The sequence below is a fragment of the Anomaloglossus baeobatrachus genome (assembly GCF_048569485.1).
Source record: "Anomaloglossus baeobatrachus isolate aAnoBae1 chromosome 5 unlocalized genomic scaffold, aAnoBae1.hap1 SUPER_5_unloc_14, whole genome shotgun sequence".
NCBI lineage: Eukaryota > Metazoa > Chordata > Amphibia > Anura > Aromobatidae > Anomaloglossus > Anomaloglossus baeobatrachus.
In genome coordinates this window covers 406,342-426,809 of record NW_027441789.1, presented here as the reverse complement: position 1 = coordinate 426,809, position 20,468 = coordinate 406,342, and the positions used below count along the sequence as shown (strand labels likewise).

The following is a 20,468-nucleotide window of genomic DNA, read 5'->3' as shown; positions in this document are numbered from 1 at the left end:
CAGCGGTAGGGGATTAACACTATGACCACTAAAACATAATTTTACTACCCGCGGTCATTAAGGGGTTAAAGTCTACAAGCTCCGAAACCAGTTAATATCTAAACTTTAGTATTTGCATAATTTTTCTAGTCTTGGAGTGAAATATAATGTGGGCACATTTTGTAATTTGGATGATTTTCACTCTTTTGCTGCCTTCATACAAGAAATGGGTGATAAATTGTGCGCGTCAGCGAGTGCACAGATCCGTACGCCATGTGTGGCCCCTCTTCTTCCGTTAGAAACAAGAATACATCGAATCCTAATTCCATTGCCCTGTTCTTACCCGAAAAACTGGGAAATTATTTATTTTTGCACTTTTGTATTTTCCTACTCTTATTCCGGGAGCAATTACTCTTTTTCATTTTTCCGTTCACATTGTTGTATGAAGGATTGTTTTTTTATAACGATAATGTGCTACTTTTACAGTTGTACTATTTACATAGCACATTTCATGTTGAATATTTTTTAGTACCCAAGTGATATCTTCCTCCCTTATGTCCATTAATTTTACATATCGGCTCATCTCCTTCCCATTCAGGTCATTATAATATCGGATCCTCTAAGTGATTTTATTCTGTTTAAGAAAATTTCCTATCCAAGATGGATATGGACAGGGACAAGATGGCGGAGAGGATATTACACCTCACCCTAGAGATCCTCTTCCGGCTTACTGGAGAGGTGAGAGATTCTGATGACGTCACATTACATCATTCTTATCTATGGGAATAACAGATGGACAGAACTGGAAAGGTGAGGACTTTGGAAATGTCTGGAGTGAGATTTATTACTGTGTCTCTCCATAACCAGGATTACACAGTAGTGAAGAAGACCTCTAGTGAGCGCTGTCAGGCCCCTGTGTCTGAGGGATGGGGAAGACCCCTGAGCCCAATCACGGGGCCTCCACCTCACCCCCCGATACATGAGGACATCAATAAGATCCTAGAACTCGCCTACAAGATGATTGAGCTGCTGACTGGAGAGGTGACACTGCTGGGAATGCTGGGACATTATACAGTAACGCTATGAAGGGATCGGGGGTGACGGTATCATTGTATGTGTCAGGTTCCTATAAGGTGTCAGGACGTCACCGTCTATTTCTCCATGGAGGAGTGGGAGTATTTAGAAGGACACAAAGATCTGTACAAGGACGTCATGATGGAGGTTCCCCAGCCCCTCACGTCACCAGGTAATAGACAGGATTAAATACACACGGCCTATAATTATCTGTATGTAAGGAATGAATTCAGTCCCTGTATGTGTCTCCTCCAGTTCTATCAAGTAAGAGGACAACACCAGAGAGATGTCCCCGTCCTCTTCTCCCACAGGACTGTAAACAAGAAGATCCCGATGTTCCTCAGGATCATCAGGTAGATGGAGAGAAGGTGCCATGAAATCTCCCTATGATGTGTAGACGGCTGTGAAGGTCTTGTGCTCAGTCTTGTTTTATCCTCCAGTATTACAGTTAGGTCCAGAAATATTTGGACAGTGACACAATTTTCGCGAGTTGGGCTCTGCATGCCACCACATTGGATTTGAAATGAAATCTCTAGAACAGAATTCAAGTGCAGATTGTAACGTTTAATTTGAAGGTTTGAACAAAAATATCTGATAGAAATTGTAGGAATTGTACACATTTCTTTACAAACACTCCACATTTTAGGAGGTCAAAAGTAATTGGACAAATAAACCAAACCCAAACAAAATATTTTTATTTTCAATATTTTGTTGCGAATCCTTTGGAGGCAATCACTGCCTTAAGTCTGGAACCCATGGACATCACCAAACGCTGGGTTTCCTCCTTCTTTATGCTTTGCCAGGCCTTTACAGCCGCAGCCTTCAGGTCTTGCTTATTTGTGGGTCTTTCCGTCTTAAGTCTGGATTTGAGCAAGTGAAATGCATGCTCAATTGGGTTAAGATCTGGTGATTGACTTGGCCATTGCAGAATGTTCCACTTTTTTGCACTCATGAACTCCTGGGTAGCTTTGGCTGTATGCTTGGGGTCATTGTCCATCTGTACTATGAAGCGCCGTCCGATCAACTTTGCGGCATTTGGCTGAATCTGGGCTGAAAGTATATCCCGGTACACTTCAGAATTTATCCGGCTACTCTTGTCTGCTGTTATGTCATCAATAAACACAAGTGACCCAGTGCCATTGAAAGCCATGCATGCCCATGCCATCACGTTGCCTCCACCATGTTTTACAGAGGATGTGGTGTGCCTTGGATCATTTGCCGTTCCCTTTCTTCTCCAAACTTTTTTCTTCCCATCATTCTGGTACAGGTTGATCTTTGTCTCATCTGTCCATAGAATACTTTTCCAGAACTGAGCTGGCTTCATGAGGTGTTTTTCAGCAAATTTAACTCTGGCCTGTCTATTTTTGGAATTGATGAATGGTTTGCATCTAGATGTGAACCCTTTGTATTTACTTTCATGGAGTCTTCTCTTTACTGTTGACTTAGAGACAGATACACCTACTTCACTGAGAGTGTTCTGGACTTCAGTTGATGTTGTGAACGGGTTCTTCTTCACCAAAGAAAGTATGCGGCGATCATCCACCACTGTTGTCATCCGTGGACGCCCAGGCCTTTTTGACTTCCCAAGCTCACCAGTCAATTCCTTTTTTCTCAGAATGTACCCGACTGTTGATTTTGCTACTCCAAGCATGTCTGCTATCTCTCTGATGGATTTTTTCTTTTTTTTCAGCCTCAGGATGTTCTGCTTCACCTCAATTGAGAGTTCCTTAGACCGCATGTTGTCTGGTCACAGCAACAGCTTCTAAATGCAAAACCACACACCTGTAATCAACCCCAGACCTTTTAACTACTTCATTGATTACAGGTTAACGAGGGAGACGCCTTCAGAGTTAATTGTAGCCCTTAGAGTCCCTTGTCCAATTACTTTTGGTCCCTTGAAAAAGAGGAGGCTATGCATTACAGAGCTATGATTCCTAAACCCTTTCTCCGATTTGGATGTGAAAACTCTCATATTGCAGCTGGGAGTGTGCACTTTCAGCCCATATTATATATATATATAATTGTATTTCTGAACATGTTTTTGTAAACAGCTAAAATAACAAAACTTGTGTCACTGTCCAAATATTTCTGGACCTAACTGTATATGTGTTATATTTGTGTAATGAGAGCGGTGGAGATGGCAGGATTAGGAGAGATAAGAGCTTTGGTTCCTTTTAGTTCTCGTTCACACTACTGTATTTTCAGTGCTGTCCATAAAATAACACAACGTCTCGCCCTCAGACCATTGTTATGGGATGTGGCGGTGCAGATGGGGATTTTCTTCCTCACTGACAGAATCTGCATGTGAGAATAATCCCAGCATCCTCTAGTGCCTTCTGTAAATCGGATGAGACTCGTCCATTCAGGTCTGTGTCTGCACAAACCATCAGATTCCCACCAGCTCCACCATACAGCAGACATTGTGTTACGGATACATTGCAGTTCTGTAATGGAGGAAGCTGTAAATGGTCTTGTAAATTATTAATAGCGGCTGTAAATACCGGATTGTATATGGATGACAAATAAGAAAAGACTTGTCCTAGTTTTCTGGATGAAGCTGTGATGATTCTTTATCCGGCCGTGTGATCCCGGCATTTGAGGCCGTTACATCCCGGGAAGAGAGGATTTATCTACAAAGTGTAAAATCTTTCCCTTCTGTGAATATTTCTGCCTGCGGTCACATCCCGTCTGCCGGTATAACGGGTTCCATACCACAAAACTTACATCCAACTCATCAATTCTGTTGGGTTTTTTCTAAGTCACTTTTTTTTTATCTTCTCGTATTAATTAATGTTTTTTGTTCCAGATTCTTCAGAATGGAGCAAGTGGATGATGAATTTTGCGCACAATAGAAACGCTTTGTATTTTTCCCTTTTAACCTGTGTTTGTAACTTTTTAGTACAAAATGTCTCGTGTTCCTAAATGGCGGCAAGATTGCACCAAAATATTTGCTATGCATAAAATATCTCGGGTGTGGACTGGAGAACATTTCTGATAAAATTTCATCATTTTTTAGGTTGAAGGTAAACATACCTTTCCTTGAAAAACTATTCACTCCCGGTGAACTTTTCCATGTTTGTTTACATTACAGCCACAAACAAGTGGATTTTATTGGGGTTTTATGTGATAACAACACAAAGTAGCAAATATTTGTGAGTATAAAGGAAATTATACATGAATTTCTAAACATTTTAAGAAATATAAAAATTGTGATGTGCATTAGTATTCAGCCCCTTGAGTGAATACTTTGCAGAACAAACCTTTCTCTAGAATTACTGCTACCAATCTCTTTGCACATCTAGAGGTGACATTTTTTGCCCTTTCTACTTTATAAAACAGCTCTGTCTCAGGCCCCCTTCACACGTCCGTGAAAATCACGCACGTGTTTCACGGACATGTTTCACGGACGTGTCAAAGGTGCGTTTTCCCCTCCATGAGCCGTGTTTATGGCACTACGTGTGTTCTCCGTGTGTTATCCGTGATAACACACGGAGAACGAGAACTTTCAACTCACCTGTCCCTGGCGTAGCTGTACGTGGTGCTGAGCTTCAGTCTCCGGTCCTGCCGACTCCCCGCTGCTGCTGCTTCTGGCCAGAGTGAAGTGAATATTAAATGTGCATAATGAGCGGCGGTCGGCAGCAAGTGACAGCAGAGACAGGAGGGCTGGAGAAGGTGAGTAAAGATTTCTAAAATTTTTGTCTCTGACACGTGAGTTTTCTCCGGCACGTTTTCACACGGGACCGCATCCACACTACATCCGTGTGGTCCGTATGCGGGCCCTGTGACACCCGTGATGCCGGAGAAAACGTGGACATATCTACGTGTGGAACACACGGACACGCGTATGCTCCACACGTTCCACGGCAAAACACGCACGTGTGCGCAGACCCATTGACTTTAATGGGTCTACGTGTGCCCGTGTCTCCGGTACGTGCAGGAACAGACCTAACACGTACCGGAGACACATGTGTGTGAAGGGGGCCTCAGGTAAATTGGATTAAGGCATCGGTGAAGCAATTTTCAATTCTTATTCTTTTGCTTTTAAAAATGTCCACTCTTCCATGAAGACCAAATTTGTGGAGTTTATGATTTATAGTTGTCCGGTGGCCAGATCTTCCCCCTGAGCTCTGGATCGCTTCTGCTTTTCCACTGACCACAAGCCTCTTGGCTGCTTCTCTATAATTAGTGCTCTCCTTGCTTGGGATGTCAGTTTAGGTGGACGGCCATGGCTTTGTACTTTTTCAGTTGTGCTATATGTGACAACTCTGCATCTGGCCTCTTGTGTGAGGAGAGAACTGTTCTTAATTAGGCCAGATGTATTGTGCCTTCGATTGGCAAATTAAGAGAAGTTAGCCATTGTTTCACGTCAGACTGACCAGAGCCCTATTGTCTGTTAAATGTTGATTGCCTCAGCCTCTTTGACTACATCAAATAGAGGAATATTATGCAGTCAGATTGAACTGAACCAGTGAGAGAACAGCCATTTCCTACCAATCCTGTAATACACAAAAACCTGAAATGAGAACTGAGGGATATCAAAAAGGCTTTGCTCCTGTTACCACATTCATTTTGCAAGACTTCAGCATAGGAGCCACGGTTTCACCTGGAGGGTCACAGATTTGCTTCCCTGCCTAATGCTGAGCCCACATATTTGCTTGGCGAACCCAGGTGAGGACAATTTAGTTGCCTGGATACACTTCTTGCTGTGCTCAGTCAGGTTTATAGCTTGCTGCTATCTCCTCTCAGTGGGTGCTCATCAAAAGCAAAGTGCCGCTGATTGGAATAGTTGGCCCTGAAGCCCCAAAGCCACAAATATTCTAAACCCTTGTGAGCCAATTGATGAGTGAGACTCTGTCGTTTGTACCATCTTGTGATCTTGCTGGAAATGTACGATACGTGTTTGCCTGTTGGTGCACTAATAATGTCTCACCAAGGTGTGGTTCCCTCACCCTGTTTTGTCTGAGTAATGTTCTGCCCACAAGGAAGGAGTGCGGGCATTCGGTGGGATGAGTCCTGGTCCGAGCAGTCTTTCTGAAAACAGCCAGGCCAGCAGACGACCGTACCCATTGACCCTCATGTCTCCACTTTATACTCCTGCTATTTTTGGATGATGGATTGAAAAGTGCTTAGTGGGATGTTCAGAGCTTTGGCTATTTTTTTTATAACTGAACCCTGCTTTACTCTTCTCCACAACTTTATCCCTGACCTGTCTGGTGGGTTTCTTGGCTTTCAAGATGCTGTTTGATCCCTAATGTTCTTAAACAAAACTCATGAAATCTTCACAAAACAGCTGTAGTTATACTGAGAATAAATTATACAGGTGACTCAATTTACTAATTATGTGACTTCTGGAAGCAATTGGTCACTCAGGGGCATCATACTACAAGGGGCTTAATACAAATGCACATCACAATATTCAGATTTATATTTTTAAATATTTAGAAAACCATCTATCATTTCCTTTACACTTCACAAATACTTGTTACTTAATGCTGGTACATCGCATAAAATCCTAATAAAATAAATTTACGTTTGTGGAAGTAACGTGAAAATAAGTGGAAACGTTCCGGGGGTGTGAATACGTTTTCAAGGGGCAAAATTCCTTCATGACTCTAAAAATATCAGACTAGTTCCCTGGATCAATGTCCCATCACAATATCTAGTACTGATAACCTGCCATAATATACTTTGTACGGAAGGCATCCAAGCCCACCTTGAATTTTTGTAGTCTATCAAGAATTATCACATCATGTGTCAGAGAGTTCCATATTTTCACTGCTTTTACAGTAGAGAATCCCCATCTGTGATTATGACTGAACTTCCTTGTCATCATTGCAGGCCTCAGTTGAAAGCTCATTAGAAATATCTCAGCAATGCCCCTGATATACTTGTACATAAAATCACCTCCTGGCCTTTGTGTTTCCAAAATGAATAACCCCAGGCTTGCTAACCTGTCCTCCTAGTGCAGACCTTCCATTCCTGTAATGGTCGCTCTTCTCTGCACCCGCTCTAGTTCAGTTATGTCCTCCTCATTCACTGGAGCCCGAAATTGTGCAGAATATTGTAAGTGTGGCCGCACTAGTGACTTGTATAGAGGCAAAACTGTTCTTGTCCAGAGCATCTGTGCCTCGTTCACTGCATCCTATTATTTTATCTGCCTTGGCAGCAGCTTCCTGGCACTGGTCGGTTTTCTCGTCCTCCCGCACACCCACATCTTCTTCTGTGTCACTGTTCTACAGTAACTATTTAAAAAAATTGTCGTTTAAAAATCAGCCAAAAAAATCTGGAAATCCTAAACTCCTGCAAACATACAGAGAACAAAAACCAACAGATTAATATTATAAAATAGTAACGTGCCATACATGTGGAAGATAAGCTGCTTCGTAATATTATTGGATCGAGGTTCTTCATTTCGGTTACTGCAGCCCCAAAACCATGAATTGTCTTCTTCTTCATGTCATACATGTTAGCGTTATTTCTGCAGCCAGTGATCGGATATAAAGTCTCCAGTAATTATATTACTGTACAGGATTCTTTATGATTTCACATCATCACCTTCTCCCCATTCAGGTCCCTACAATATCAAATCCTCTCAGTGGAGATCCTCTATATAAGAGAATTCTCCTGATTGCCCCATCAAGGATGGATATGGACAGGGACAAGATGGCGGAGAGGATATTACACCTCACCCTAGAGATCCTCTTCCGGCTTACTGGAGAGGTGAGAGATTCTGATGACGTCACATTACATCATTCTTATCTATGGGAATAACAGATGGACAGAACTGGAGAGGTGAGGACTCTGGAAAGGTCTGGAGTGAGATTTATTACTGTGTCTCTCCATAACCAGGATTACACAGTAGTGAAGAAGACCTCTAGTGAGCGCTGTCAGGCCCCTGTGTCTGAGGGATGGGGAAGATCCCTGAGCCCAATCACGGGGCCTCCACCTCACCCCCCGATACATGAGGACATCAATAACCAGAAGATCCTAGAACCTACCTACAAGATGATTGAGCTGCTGACTGGAGAGGTGACACTGGTGGGAATGCTGGGACATTAGACAGTAACACTATGAAGGGATCGGGGGTGACGGTATCATTGTATGTGTCAGGTTCCTATAAGGTGTCAGGACGTCACCGTCTATTTCTCCATGGAGGAGTGGGAGTATTTAGAAGGACACAAAGATCTGTGCAAGGACATCATGATGGAGGTTCCCCAGTCCCTCACATCACCAGGTAATAGACAGGACTAAATACACAAGGCCTATAATTATCTGTATGTAAGGAATGAATTCAGTCCCTATATGTGTCTCCTCCAGTTCTATCCAGTAAGAGGACAACACCAGAGAGATGTCCCCGTCCTCTTCTCCCACAGGACTGTAAACAGGAAGATCCCGATGTTCCTCAGGATGTGTTTCCTCCAGCTCTATCCAGTAAGAGATATCTACTCATGTACTTTCTGCACTTATTTTGTGTTTACATTTTTAGACTTTCTGCTGTGGGTTTTTTCAGCTGTATTTTCTTTGCTTCTGCTTCTTCTGTTTGTTTCTAGTGCCTTCTCTATGTTGTTATGAAGGCAACTCAAAGACCTGCAGAGGGTTCATGAATACTCTGTTTCCCTAAAAATAAGCCCTGGTTACATTCAGGGCTAGTGTTAGGAGGAATCAAACTGTGCAATTTCTCAGGAACCCCACTTTCTTAAGGACCTTATCAGTTGCATTCGGAAGTTGATTGTTTAAGGACCTTTGATGAAGTCATGTGACATGATGTAAGCAAAGGTCTCTTAATTGCATGAGTCTAAAAGAACTGAATAGAAGGCAGGCTGGCATGGTGATTCGGCATTAGGGGAAAGGGAGAGCAAACAGGACAATTTTACAGGGCCCCCATTTTCCTAGCGGCCCCAGTGTTTGTATGCCGATTATAGGACTGTTCTTGAACCTTTTTGACATCACGTCATGTGACCAGAGGTCTCTTACTTGCAGGAGTATGAAGCTGAAGAGGAGACAGGTTGCTGTGTGTGTGTGTGTGTGTGTGTGTGTGTGTGTGTGTGTGTGTGTGTGTGTGTGTGTGTGTGTGTAGATAGCTAGATAATAGAAAAATAAAAGTTACAGCCGCACACTGAAGTACCACATTTTTAAACTACCAAAAAATATCTAATAAAATTATTGCTTTAGAGAATGTGAACTACTGGCAAACTACCCTGGAAGGATTGGAGACACCTACAGAAGGAGATTTGACACCTAGACCTTGATTCTTCAAAGCAATTATGCCAGAATTCTGTCAGAAATCACTTTTCAATCAATTTTTTGTGCAACACAGAGTTGTGAAAAAAAAATCGTGCGACTAAATCATCACGGCGCACTGCGCTGACATCACTCGCATGTCCTTCAGCTCCCAACAGTACAAGCAGACATGGCCTCCTCTTGCTGGTAGCTCATAGCGAAATGTATGACCTCCAGCGCCACCGCGAAGAAGCTGACTATAAAGCACGTGACTGTGATCGGAGGAGGCCTGATGGTTGCCAGGATAGTGCATGTAGCTGCAGCAACCAGACACACTGTTGCTTTAGTGGACCAGACTGATGACATCTTGAAAAAGTCTGCCAAAAGTATTGAGGACAGCTTGAAAAGGGTCACTAAGAAGATGTTTGCGGACAAGCCTGAGGCTGCTTCACAGTTCATCAACAAAACGCTCTCAAACTTCAGCACAAGCACAGACCCAGCGGCCGTGATGCACAGCAATGATCTGGTGGTGGAAGCCAAAATAGAAAACTTGGAAGTGAAAAACGCACTAATCAAGACACTGGACAGATTGCACCAGAACACACCATATTTGCCAGCAACACATTCTTATTGGTAATAACTGACATAGCCAACTCCACAACTAGGCAGGATCAGTTTGGAGGGCTGCATTTCTTTAATCCAGTACCAATGATGAAGCTGGTGGAGGTTATTAAGACAGCAATGACTAGCCAAACGACTTCTGACTCTCTCATGGACTTCAGTTAAACACTAGGAAAAATGCCTGTGTCCTGTAAAGACACCCCAGGGTTCATTGTTAACCGTCTTCTGGTACCATACCTAATGTAATTCGTGCATCTTCATGAAAGAGGTCATGCATCGAAGGAAGACATGCATGTTGCAATTAAATTGGAAGCCCATTACCCAATGGGTCCTTTTGAGCTTTTGGATTATGTTGGTCTTGACACTAGTAAATACATCATTGATGGTTGGTACCAGATGGAACCTGAAAACCCCCTTTTTGCCCCCAGTGAATTGCTCAATAAGCTTGGAAAGAAGACCGGAGAAGGGTTTTATAAAGACAGATGGTTGGCCTGGCTGCACTGCAGAGCTATATTGTTATAGTCTCTTGTTTGCTTTGATTATGATGACAGTTGTTGTTTTGTACATTGCACGTTTTTTTCAGCACTTATTAAGACTCTAGTGCCTTACAGTCATGATTCTCTATTTCATCAACATCCTTTTGTACCGCTGATTCCAAACATTGATACGTCATAGCCATTCTACAGTCAATAATAAATGAATGTACTAAAAATTAATTGTGCAACTTTTGGAGGTTTCACGCCAATTTTAACCAGCTTTGCCAAAATGGGCAGAGCTTGGCCAGAAGAAATGTGTGATGCCACCATTTCTCTAATTTATAACAAACTGCGGCGTTCCCTATGCCAGAAATCTCACTTCAGTCCCTGACATCAATTTTCATTGTACATTGCCGGTCTTGGAGCCTTAATGTTTATCTGTGCAGACAACAAGACCCTGCTACCTACTTTGGTTACAAAGCCTAAGGATAGGCCATCAATGTTACAGTCCCAGACAAGCCCATTAAATATTTGGCATGTGTCTCTATTTGATTTTTGTCTTTGGAAAATTTTTTTTTTAAATTGTCTATGTTGTGGATCAATGTCACAACGAGATGCTTGCAGATATAGCCAACTGTCATGGTGGCATCAGGATTTGTAGAAATGATAGATTCTGGCACTCTGCATGTTCACTTTTCTGATGTCTGTGAGCAGCGCAGGGAGACGCAGGCATCAAACCACATACTTAGTAAGACTAGCAAGAGTAAAGCGGGCTTTACACGCTACAATAAATCTAACGATGTGTCGGTGGGGTCACGTCGTAAGTGACGCACATTAGGCATCGTTAGTTATATTGTGGCGTGTGAAACCTCCGTGCGATTGCAATTGAACGTCAAAAGGTTCATCGCATGCACGTCGTTCAATTACTAAAAATTGAACATGCGGTTGTTCAATGTTCCCGAGGCAGCACACATCGCTGTGTGTCACACCCCGGGAACGGTAAACACAGCTTACCTGCGTCCCGCGGCTCCCGCCGGCAATGCGGAAGGAAGGAGGTGGGCGGGATGTTAACGTCCCGCTCATCTACGCCCCTCCGCTTTTATTGGCCAGCTGCCGTGTGACGTTGAACGTCCCTCCCACTCCAGGAAGTGGATGTTCGCCATCCACATCGAGGTCGTATGGAAGGTAAGTACGTGTGACGGGAATTAATTGTTTGTGCGACACGGTCAACAAATTGAACGTGCCGCACATACGATGGGGGTATGTCACAACGCATGCGAGATCGCAAGTGTAATTGACACGTGTAAAGCAGGCTTTATTCTCTGCTGAGCTCCTTGTTAATGTTTTTGATCACATACTGTAGAGGAGCCAGTATCATTCGCTCCCTTTCTGTATATGCTGGCTGGACTATTCCATTAATGCCAGCTATAGTTTAATAGTTTACCTATACAGATGTGGTGAGGTGTTGTGATACAAACTAGTGGTTGTTGTGCATTATTGCTGTAAGCAGTTGTGGTGTTAACCCTTGTTGTCTTTTTGTTTCTGCCTTCCTGCTCTTGCTTTTCTCCTTAGTCTCTCAATGTTTATTTCTGTGAGTTTGCAGTGTGTCTGAATTTTGGTTTTTGCGTCTGTCTTAATCTGTATTTCCATCATACTCCTGCCCCTTCCTTCCTTGTTCAGGGGTAATCCAGAGGTTAGGGATAGCCTAAGGTCTCCTAGCATGAGGGAAAGTATAGGAGCCCCCTGTCCCTCATTATCCTACAGTCACATTGCGACAATCAATCAGATTATTTACTGTAGCACATTCCAGAGAATTGGTGCTAGGAATGGGAGATCCGAATTAATGAAGATGTAACTCTTAAGAGGGCTTTACACGCAACAACATCGCTAACGAGATGTCGTTTGGGTCACGGAATTCGTGACGCTCATCCGGCCTCGTTAGCGACGTTGTTGCATGTGAAACGTACGAACGACTGCTAACTATCAAAATTACTCACCTAATCGTTGATCGTTGACACGTCGTTCTAATCCCAAATATCGTTGCTGTTGCAGGACGCAGGTTGTTCGTCGTTCCTGAGGCAGCACACATCACTACGTGTGACACCCCGGGAACGAGAAACAACACCCTACCTGCGTCCTCCGGCAACGAGGTGGGCGTCACCTTCTTTTGGCTGCTTCTCCGCCTCTCCGCTTCTATTGGACGGCTGCCATGTGACATCGCTGTGAAGCCGCACGAACCGCCCCCTTAGAAAGGAGGCGGTTCGCCGACCACAGCGACGATGCTAGGTAGGTAAGTCCGTGTGACGGGTCCTAGGTGTCGCTGCGTGTAAAGCAACCTTTCGATCTCGTAATTGGACAACAGATTCAGAATAATTTGTTTCATAATTTAATTTCTTATGTTATGGTTTAAAAAAATAAATCTACTTTGCAAATTATATCATTAAAAAATAATAACATTGTGTTTATTTTTAGCCGATGACTGTATCAGGAATTCAGATGGACCTCTAATATCTTCAGAATTTAAAACAGATGATCAAACTATCACACATGATACATATGAAGAGCATGCTGTTGTCCCAGATCTACCTCCAGTCCTTCCTTGGAAAGCTTTATCATCTGATCTTTTGAAACAAGTCCAAAATTCCGATTTATCACAGAATTATAAGCAAAATAAAAGTTACAGAAGGGATGTGGAACATGAAACGGCTCCTACAAGGGAGAAATCATTTTCATGTTCAGAGTGTGGGAAATGTTTTATTCGGAAATCGGTTCTTGTTAGACATCAGAAAATGCACACAGGGGAGAAGCCATTTTCATGTTCAGAATGCGGGAAATGTTTTATCCAAAAATCACACCTTGTTACACATCAGAAAAATCACACAGGGGAGAAGCCATTTTCATGTTCAGAGTGTGGGAAATGTTTTATTCAGAAAATAAACCTTGTTACACATCAGAAAATTCACACAGGGGAGAAGCCATTTTCATGTTCAGAGTGTGGGAAATATTTTATTCAGAAATCACAACTTGTTAGACATCAGAAAATGCATACAGGGGAGAAGCCATTGTCATGTTCAGAGTGTGGGAAATATTTTATTCAGAAATCAGAACTTGTTAGACATCAGAAAATGCACACAGGGGAGAAGCCATTTTCATGTTCAGAGTGTGGGAAATGTTTTATTCGGAAATCGGATCTTGTTAGACATCAGAAAATGCACACAGGGGAGAAGCCATTTTCATGTTCAGAGTGTGGGAAATGTTTTATTCAGAAATTAGCACTTGTTTTTCATCAAAGATCTCACACAGGGGAGAAGCCATTTTCATGTTCAGAATGCGGGAAATGTTTTATCCAAAAATCACACCTTGTTACACATCAGAAAAATCACACAGGGGAGAAGCCATTTTCATGTTCAGAGTGTGGGAAATGTTTTATTCAGAAATCTATACTTATTTCACATCAAAGATGTCACAAAGAGGAGAAGCCATTTTCATGTTCAGAGTGTGGGAAATGTTTTAAATGGAAATCAGCACTTGTTGTGCATCAAAAATCTCACACAAGGGAGAAGCCATATTCATGCTCAGAATGTGGGAAATGTTTTAGTTGGAAATCAGGACTTGTTTACCATCAAAAAAAGCACACAAAATAAACCAGTTTTATGTTCTGAATGTGGAAAATGTAATTCTCAGATCTTGTTAAACATGTGAAGAAGCCACACAGGGAAGGAACCTTTTTCATGTTGTGAATAATTGAAATGTTTAACTGGTAAATCAAGTCTTGCCGACCATCACAAAACCAACAGTAGAGTAGAGTAGCCATTCTTGCTTTTAGAATTTGGCAAATGGTTTGTTTTTTTTTATCATTAATCAAGTCCTGTTGTCACAGGAGTCACATGGGAGAAGCCATCACGATGTACTAGAATTCAAAGGATTTTATCCAAAAATTGGCTACAAGTGCTCTAGTAAGAATTGGTGAGGGAAAGAACCATTTTCTTTCTTTTTAAACTTATCGTATTTTTCGGACCTTAAGACACACCTAGGTTTTAAAGGAGGAAAATAGGGAAAATAAATTGTAAAAATGTGGTCATGACGCACTGTTATGGGGTGAATTTGCTGCTGACACTGTTACTGGAGTAATATCCCCCAATTTCTAGCACAATGACGACTTTCTCTTTAAATATTGCTTATCACAAATCTGTGACTGCCTTTTTTATTTACTAAAGCAATGGAGAGCTGCAGATTAGTGAATTTTCTAAATATAATCCAGTACCAAAACGTTTGGAAGTGTCCTTAATGTCCCCCGAAAGGAACTTCCAGGTTGTGAGATCACACAACCCTCAGCGATCACTGATATTGAAAGAGTGAGCTCTACGACCCCAGCTCTGCAGCATATAGGGAAGCCCTTTTTTTTGATTATTTCATGAATTTCATGAAATAATAAAAAAAAAAAAAAAAAAACGACGTGGGCTTTGCCCCATTTTTGTGTCTAGCCGGGTGCAACTAGGCAGCTGGGGATTGGAATCCGCAGCACAGGTTAGCCCGAGCTTTCTGTCCGCCTCTGCTGCGAATTGCAGTCCGCAGGCGCCCCAGAAAATGGCGCTTTCATAGAAGCGCCATCATCTGGCGCTGTATCCAACTCTTCCAGCTGCCCTGATGCCGGGTGGCTTGCTGGGTAATTATGAGTTAATACTAGCTAGTAAAAAAAGCTAGTATTAAGTCAGAGATTCTTAATGTCAGGCAAGTTTGACCCGGCCATTAAGAATAAAAAGAAGGAATTAAGAAGGAAAAGCATCGGGAGACAGAGTGCAGGACGCGTCGCGGGGACCGGTAAGTGTTATGTCAATGTTTATTAACTGTATGTGTACATTTATAATGTGTTTTTATGTGTTTGTGATTGCCTCCCATTGTTTTCAGTGGGGTTTCTAGAGGTTTGTTGACTGGCTCGCCGAACCGAACTCGAACGCCGCCTCCGTTCGACGAACTGAACCGAACTCGAGCCTCTAGAGGGTGGCTCATCGCTAGTACCGGGGATCTAATAGTGTGGCAACCCAGTAGTCATCATCACTTGTAATTCGGACAATCCGAGGGTCATGTTGTGGGTAGTGCAGCAAGAAGGCGCTCATGTGTCTTGCGCATCTGTACCGCCCCGGGTGCCGAGCCGCTCGGATCCGTGCTCTTCGGTGGGTGGCTAGAGCTCCTCACGGACCCGGGGGTCACGTCGCTCTGGAAGGGTGCTGGCGCTACGTGAGGGGTAGTGTTCGGTTGGGATGTTCACGGCCGGGGCCACGGTTGTTTGGGGGGTTAAGTTTGTGACGCCACCCACGGGTTGTGGTGAATGTGGACACCAACGCTGACGTTAACTAGGCTCCCGGGGACGGTGTTATGCAGCCTGGTGTTGACCCCTCCGTGGGCAGGAGGAGTTGGTCCCCGGGCCCGGTGGTTGTGAGGGTGCAGGGCAGTGTTGATGCGGTGCGGTGCTCGGCCCGAGGGCACTGTTGTACTCACTATTACAGACACACTGGAGTCCTTAGTAAACCAAACAAGATGGTGGACGGTGCCCGCAGCCGGCTGCGCTTTTCCCCTTGCTCAGGTTGGTGGTTTCTGCCTTTCTCCTGCACCTCACTTTTAATAGCACTGTGACTCCTTTGCTTCAACGGTAGTCCGCTCCCCGACGTTGTGTATCCCGGGAGAGCCTGTTTGCCCGCAGACGCTGGCCCGTGGGATCTCTATGCCTGGGCGGTGGCTTTCTATCCCTCTCGGTGGGCTGTTGTCTTCAGTCAGGCCTTGGATGGGAAAGGACCTAAAGTCCAGACCCAAATCAGTTAATTCGACTCGGTCCAGTGGTTTCTGGCCTAGTTCTGGGTCTGAGTACCCCTCCTGGTGCTCCAGTTTCCAATCTGGCCACCGCCCGCCCCGTTCCTTACGGTTCCACCGGCTGTAATCCCAGCTCCTACAAGGAGGCCACCACCGTCTGCCTCCTGGCCACAGGGAATCCGGGCTACGACCCAGACCCCTGACAGACGTTTTCTCCTCCTGTCTCTCCCTACTCTCCTTCCTCTCCCTTTCACTTCCAAAGCTCGTCTCCACGTTCTGTGTGTGTTCTCCCACTTCAGGCCATCCGAACTCCTCGGTGGGCGTTGCCAACCGCCTGGCTCTGCCCCGGGTGTGAACGTCAGAACCTGAAAGGGGTGACTCAGGGTTTTTAGGTTGGCTGCTGGTACCTTTTTAGGAGGTTGGTGTAGTGCAGGGGCCTACCTGTGACTACCTGGCTAGTCCAGGGCGTCACATTCCCCCTTGGTTTAATGCAGACCGTCCGCGGGCTGCCCATCCACCACCGGTTTATTTTGTTGCTTCAGCAAGCATTGTTGACCTTAGGGAGATCAACATATCCACTGCGGAGACACCATCACGTGTTTCTCAACGCAGTGATTCTAGAGCATTGCCCCCTGGGAAGTATGCAAATAAGAAAGCCGCGGAGACACCATCACGTGTTTCTCAACGCTGGCAGGAAACTAGCCAGGTCTTTCACCGGGAAGGAACAACCACGGGAAGGGCAGTCTCCAGTCAAGGAGACCACCTATACCAAACATGGTATCCATCCACAGACAGCCGTATCGGGGTATTTGCCCCTCATCAGTGTGGAGTAGGAATCTGGCTAGTGGGGGCAATGCCTAGTATAAGACTACTTAAGCAAGCATTGTTGACCTTAGGGAGATCAACATATCCACTGCGGAGACACCATCACGTGTTTTTTTCTCAACGCTAGCAGGAAACTAGCCAGGTCTTTCACCGGGAAGGAGTGATGGTGTCTCCGCAGTGGATATGTTGATCTCCCTAAGGTCAACAATGCTTGCTTAAGTAGTCTTATACTAGGCATTGCCCCCACTAGCCAGATTCCTACTCCACACTGATGAGGGGCAAATACCCCGAAACGGCTGTCTGTGGATGGATACCATGTTTGGTATAGGTGGTCTCCTTGACTGGAGACTGCCCTTCCCGTGGTTCCTTCCCGGTGAAAGACCTGGCTAGTTTCCTGCCAGCGTTGAGAAACACGTGATGGTGTCTCCGCGGCTTTCTTATTTGCATACTTCCCAGGGGGCAATGCTCTAGAATCACTGCGTTGAGAAACACGTGATGGTGTCTCCGCAGTGGATATGTTGATCTCCCTAAGGTCAGCAATGCTTGCTTAAGTAGTCTTATACTAGGCATTGCCCCCACTAGCCAGATTCCTACTCCACACTGATGAGGGGCAAATACCCCGAAACGGCTGTCTGTGGATGGATACCATGTTTGGTATAGGTGGTCTCCTTGACTGGAGACTGCCCTTCCCGTGGTTGTTCCTTCCCGGTGAAAGACCTGGCTAGTTTCCTGCCAGCGTTGAGAAACACGTGATGGTGTCTCCGCGGCTTTCTTATTTGCGTATTTTGTTGCTTCAACTGAAAAAGATAAAACAATTTTACAAGTATACTAAACTTTTTACAATTTTAAGCATATGTAATCTTCCCTTACGGGAGGCACATTCTTGAACCGTTGCAACTTAAAAACATTTTTAATAATAACGGTAACGGGTTCGGGTCCTTCCGCTTGCCCACCCAAGTAAACCTGAACCTTGATGCTGCCCCTAAGAAACAGGCAGCACCCCTCTTCCCAAGTCCAGGAACTGCCCCAAGTTTTGCTTTGCGGGACGGGTACGGAGTTCCACACCCGTTTCTCTCTCAGAGGCCCCACATCCAGGGGACCCCTGGACCGGAGGATCGTCACCGGTTGTGCTGGTGACGGGACCCCAGTCTCCTCTGCTGCGGGTCCTCCCTCCAATCTGCCTCTCCGGAGGCTGTGGACGGGACAGGCCGGTCAAGGAATTATTTACAAACCCAACAGTTATTGGGTAGCCTGTGATTTCTCGGCCTTGTCTATTTTAAAAGGGGGGCAAAACAAAGTCCCAACGGGGACGGGCAGTATGGTCCCAACGGGGACAATAAGTTGGCAGCCGGGATCCGCTGCCTTTTACTCCTGATCTTAATCTGGTGAAAGTCTCGGATGATTGGTGCTCATTCATTCAGCTATTTACACAATCATCATGTTGCGCCCCTAGATGGCAGTCTCCCTGTACCTAACTGGAGGCCTACCTAGGTTGGGACGTGTGGACCTCCTGGGCCCAATATGGTCAGGGGAGGGCAGCGGGACAAAGGGGACGACCGGTTCCTCTTCCCGTATGTCAGGTATAGTGGGTAGAGACTTAGCGCTTGTTCAGGTGGCTCGCTGGCGGGTGTCTCCGTCTCCACTTCTTCCACTGGCTGTGGGAACATTATTACGGGAACAATCACCGCGCCATTCTGCATGGGCCAGTCTGCTGGGAAGTCACCCATCACAGTATGAATCACCTCTTTCCTCTCTCCCCCACTCGGCACGGGAACCGGAGCCTCATCTACCAGTCTCAAGGGGTCCGGGCATCTCTTCAGGTGGTCCCTGGAAACGGTAGCCGTGGTCTTCCCCTGGTCGCGACTGATCAGATAGGTCTTCTCGTTTTCCCATCCAGTAGGCTGTATGACATATGGGGTCCTCACCCATTGGTTGTCGAGCTTGTGCGTCCTTCTTTTGCGTTTCAGCACCACATCCCCGGGTTCAAAGGGGGCAGCCGGAGCCCGCTTGTTGAAGTGCTGCTCTTGCTTTTCTCGACTCTGGCGCAGATTTCTCTCCACATACTCCTGGATCTGTCGGTATTGCGTCTGTCGCTTGGCATCCCAGGTGACAGTGGAGGGAAGAGCTTCGGGCGCTTCTAGGTCCATTTCCAGGTCCACCGGTGTCGCCCCGGTCGGGCTCTCATCAGGTACTCGGGTGTACACTTGGTGGAACTTCAGGGGATGTTATTGTACATGTCCAACACATCAGGCAGCTTCTCCGGCCACAGGTTCCTTTCCTCCAACGGTAGTGTCTTGAGGAGGTTCAGGACCAGGTGATTTATCTTCTCACACATTCCATTAGTTTGGGTATGGTGTGGTCCGGATCTTCTTGCACCCGTACAAGGGGCAAAACTCCTGAATCACCTCTGCTTCAAAGGCCGGGCCCTGGTCCGTGAGCACCTTTTCCGGGTAGCCATGCGGTCAGCTAAAGTAGGCCTGGAATTGTTTGGGCGCATGGCGGGGCTCAGAAGACAAGGAACGCCATTTGACTTTTCAAACGCACAGACGCGGTGCACTGATCGGCCGCTGCAGGAGGCACGGTCGGATGAGATAAAAAAAGCGCGGGGGATACGGGGAAAAAAAAAAGTCACGCCAAAAATTGAGCAGGGATGTTGATCCGCGCTCAGCGGGACGCACGGACAGATGCGATACTTTTTTTTCCGTATCCCCGACGCTTTTTGTATTGCATCAGTCCGTGCGTCCCGCCGAGCGCTGATCAGGGATGCACATAACGAATCGGCATCCCTGCTCAATTTTTGGCGTGACTTTTTTTTCCGTATCCCCGATGCTTTTTGTCACGCCAAAAATTGAGCAGGGATGCCGATCCGTTATGTGATGTGCATCCCTGATCAGCGCTCGGCGGGACGCACGGACAGATGCGATACAAAAAGCGTCGGGAATACGGGAAAAAAAGTCCCGCCGAAAACTGACCACGGATGCAGATACGTTATCTGCATCCCTGATCAGCGCTCAGCGGAACGCACGGACGCATGAGTTGTAAAAATAGAAAGGATATAGAGGAAAAAAAAGAAAAAAAAAAGTTATACTCACAGTACCCAGAGGATTAGCAGGAGGAACAGAAGGCAAGGAACAGCTTTACAGCAGCAGCCAGCAGGCAGGAAGTTGGACAGCTCAGCAGAAGACCCAGGAAGAAGGACCCAGCGATGGAGGCAGATGTGATCGGCCGGTGAAGACAGGTAAGAGGACGTCGGGGGGACAGCAGAGGGGAACGGGGACAGCAGAGGGGGACGGGGACAGCAGAGGGGGACGGGGACAGCAGAGGGGGACGGGGACAGCAGAGGGGGAGGGGGAGAGCAGAGGGGGAGAGCAGAGGAGGGAGATACCGGAGGAGCTGCAGAATAGAGATCATGGGGGAGGCCGGCAGATTGGGATGGCGGGGGGCAGACTGGGATGTCGGGGGGCA

General features: G+C 45.6%; 1 protein-coding gene and 1 pseudogene across 1 annotated transcript; both read left to right on the top strand.

Annotated features, from left to right (window-relative positions):
• The first annotated feature begins 581 nt into the window (after positions 1-581).
• On the top strand, positions 582-14,123 carry LOC142258862 (uncharacterized). Its single transcript, XM_075331434.1, has 8 exons — positions 582-1,020; positions 1,102-1,225; positions 1,309-1,406; positions 7,624-7,773; positions 7,903-8,082; positions 8,164-8,287; positions 8,371-8,484; positions 12,843-14,123. The coding sequence occupies exons 1-8, from the start codon at positions 772-774 to the stop codon at positions 14,012-14,014; spliced, it is 2,211 nt and encodes a 736-aa protein (XP_075187549.1). The 5' UTR covers positions 582-771; the 3' UTR covers positions 14,015-14,123.
• Positions 9,500-10,416, top strand: LOC142258855 (hydroxyacyl-coenzyme A dehydrogenase, mitochondrial pseudogene; annotated as a pseudogene).
• Positions 14,124-20,468: the final 6,345 nt, after the last annotated feature.

What these genes read in the sequence shown, in the direction of transcription:
- LOC142258862 (XM_075331434.1), top strand. Translation starts at nt 772, where the DNA reads ATGGACAGAACTGGAAAGGTGAGGACTTTGGAAATGTCTGGAGTGAGA. An exon ending in CCAGTCCCTCACATCACCAG is followed by an intron (nt 8,288 to 8,370) that starts GTAATAGACAGG and finishes TGTCTCCTCCAG; the next exon opens with TTCTATCCAGTAAGAGGACA. An exon ending in GTTTCCTCCAGCTCTATCCA is followed by an intron (nt 8,485 to 12,842) that starts GTAAGAGATATC and finishes GTTTATTTTTAG; the next exon opens with CCGATGACTGTATCAGGAAT.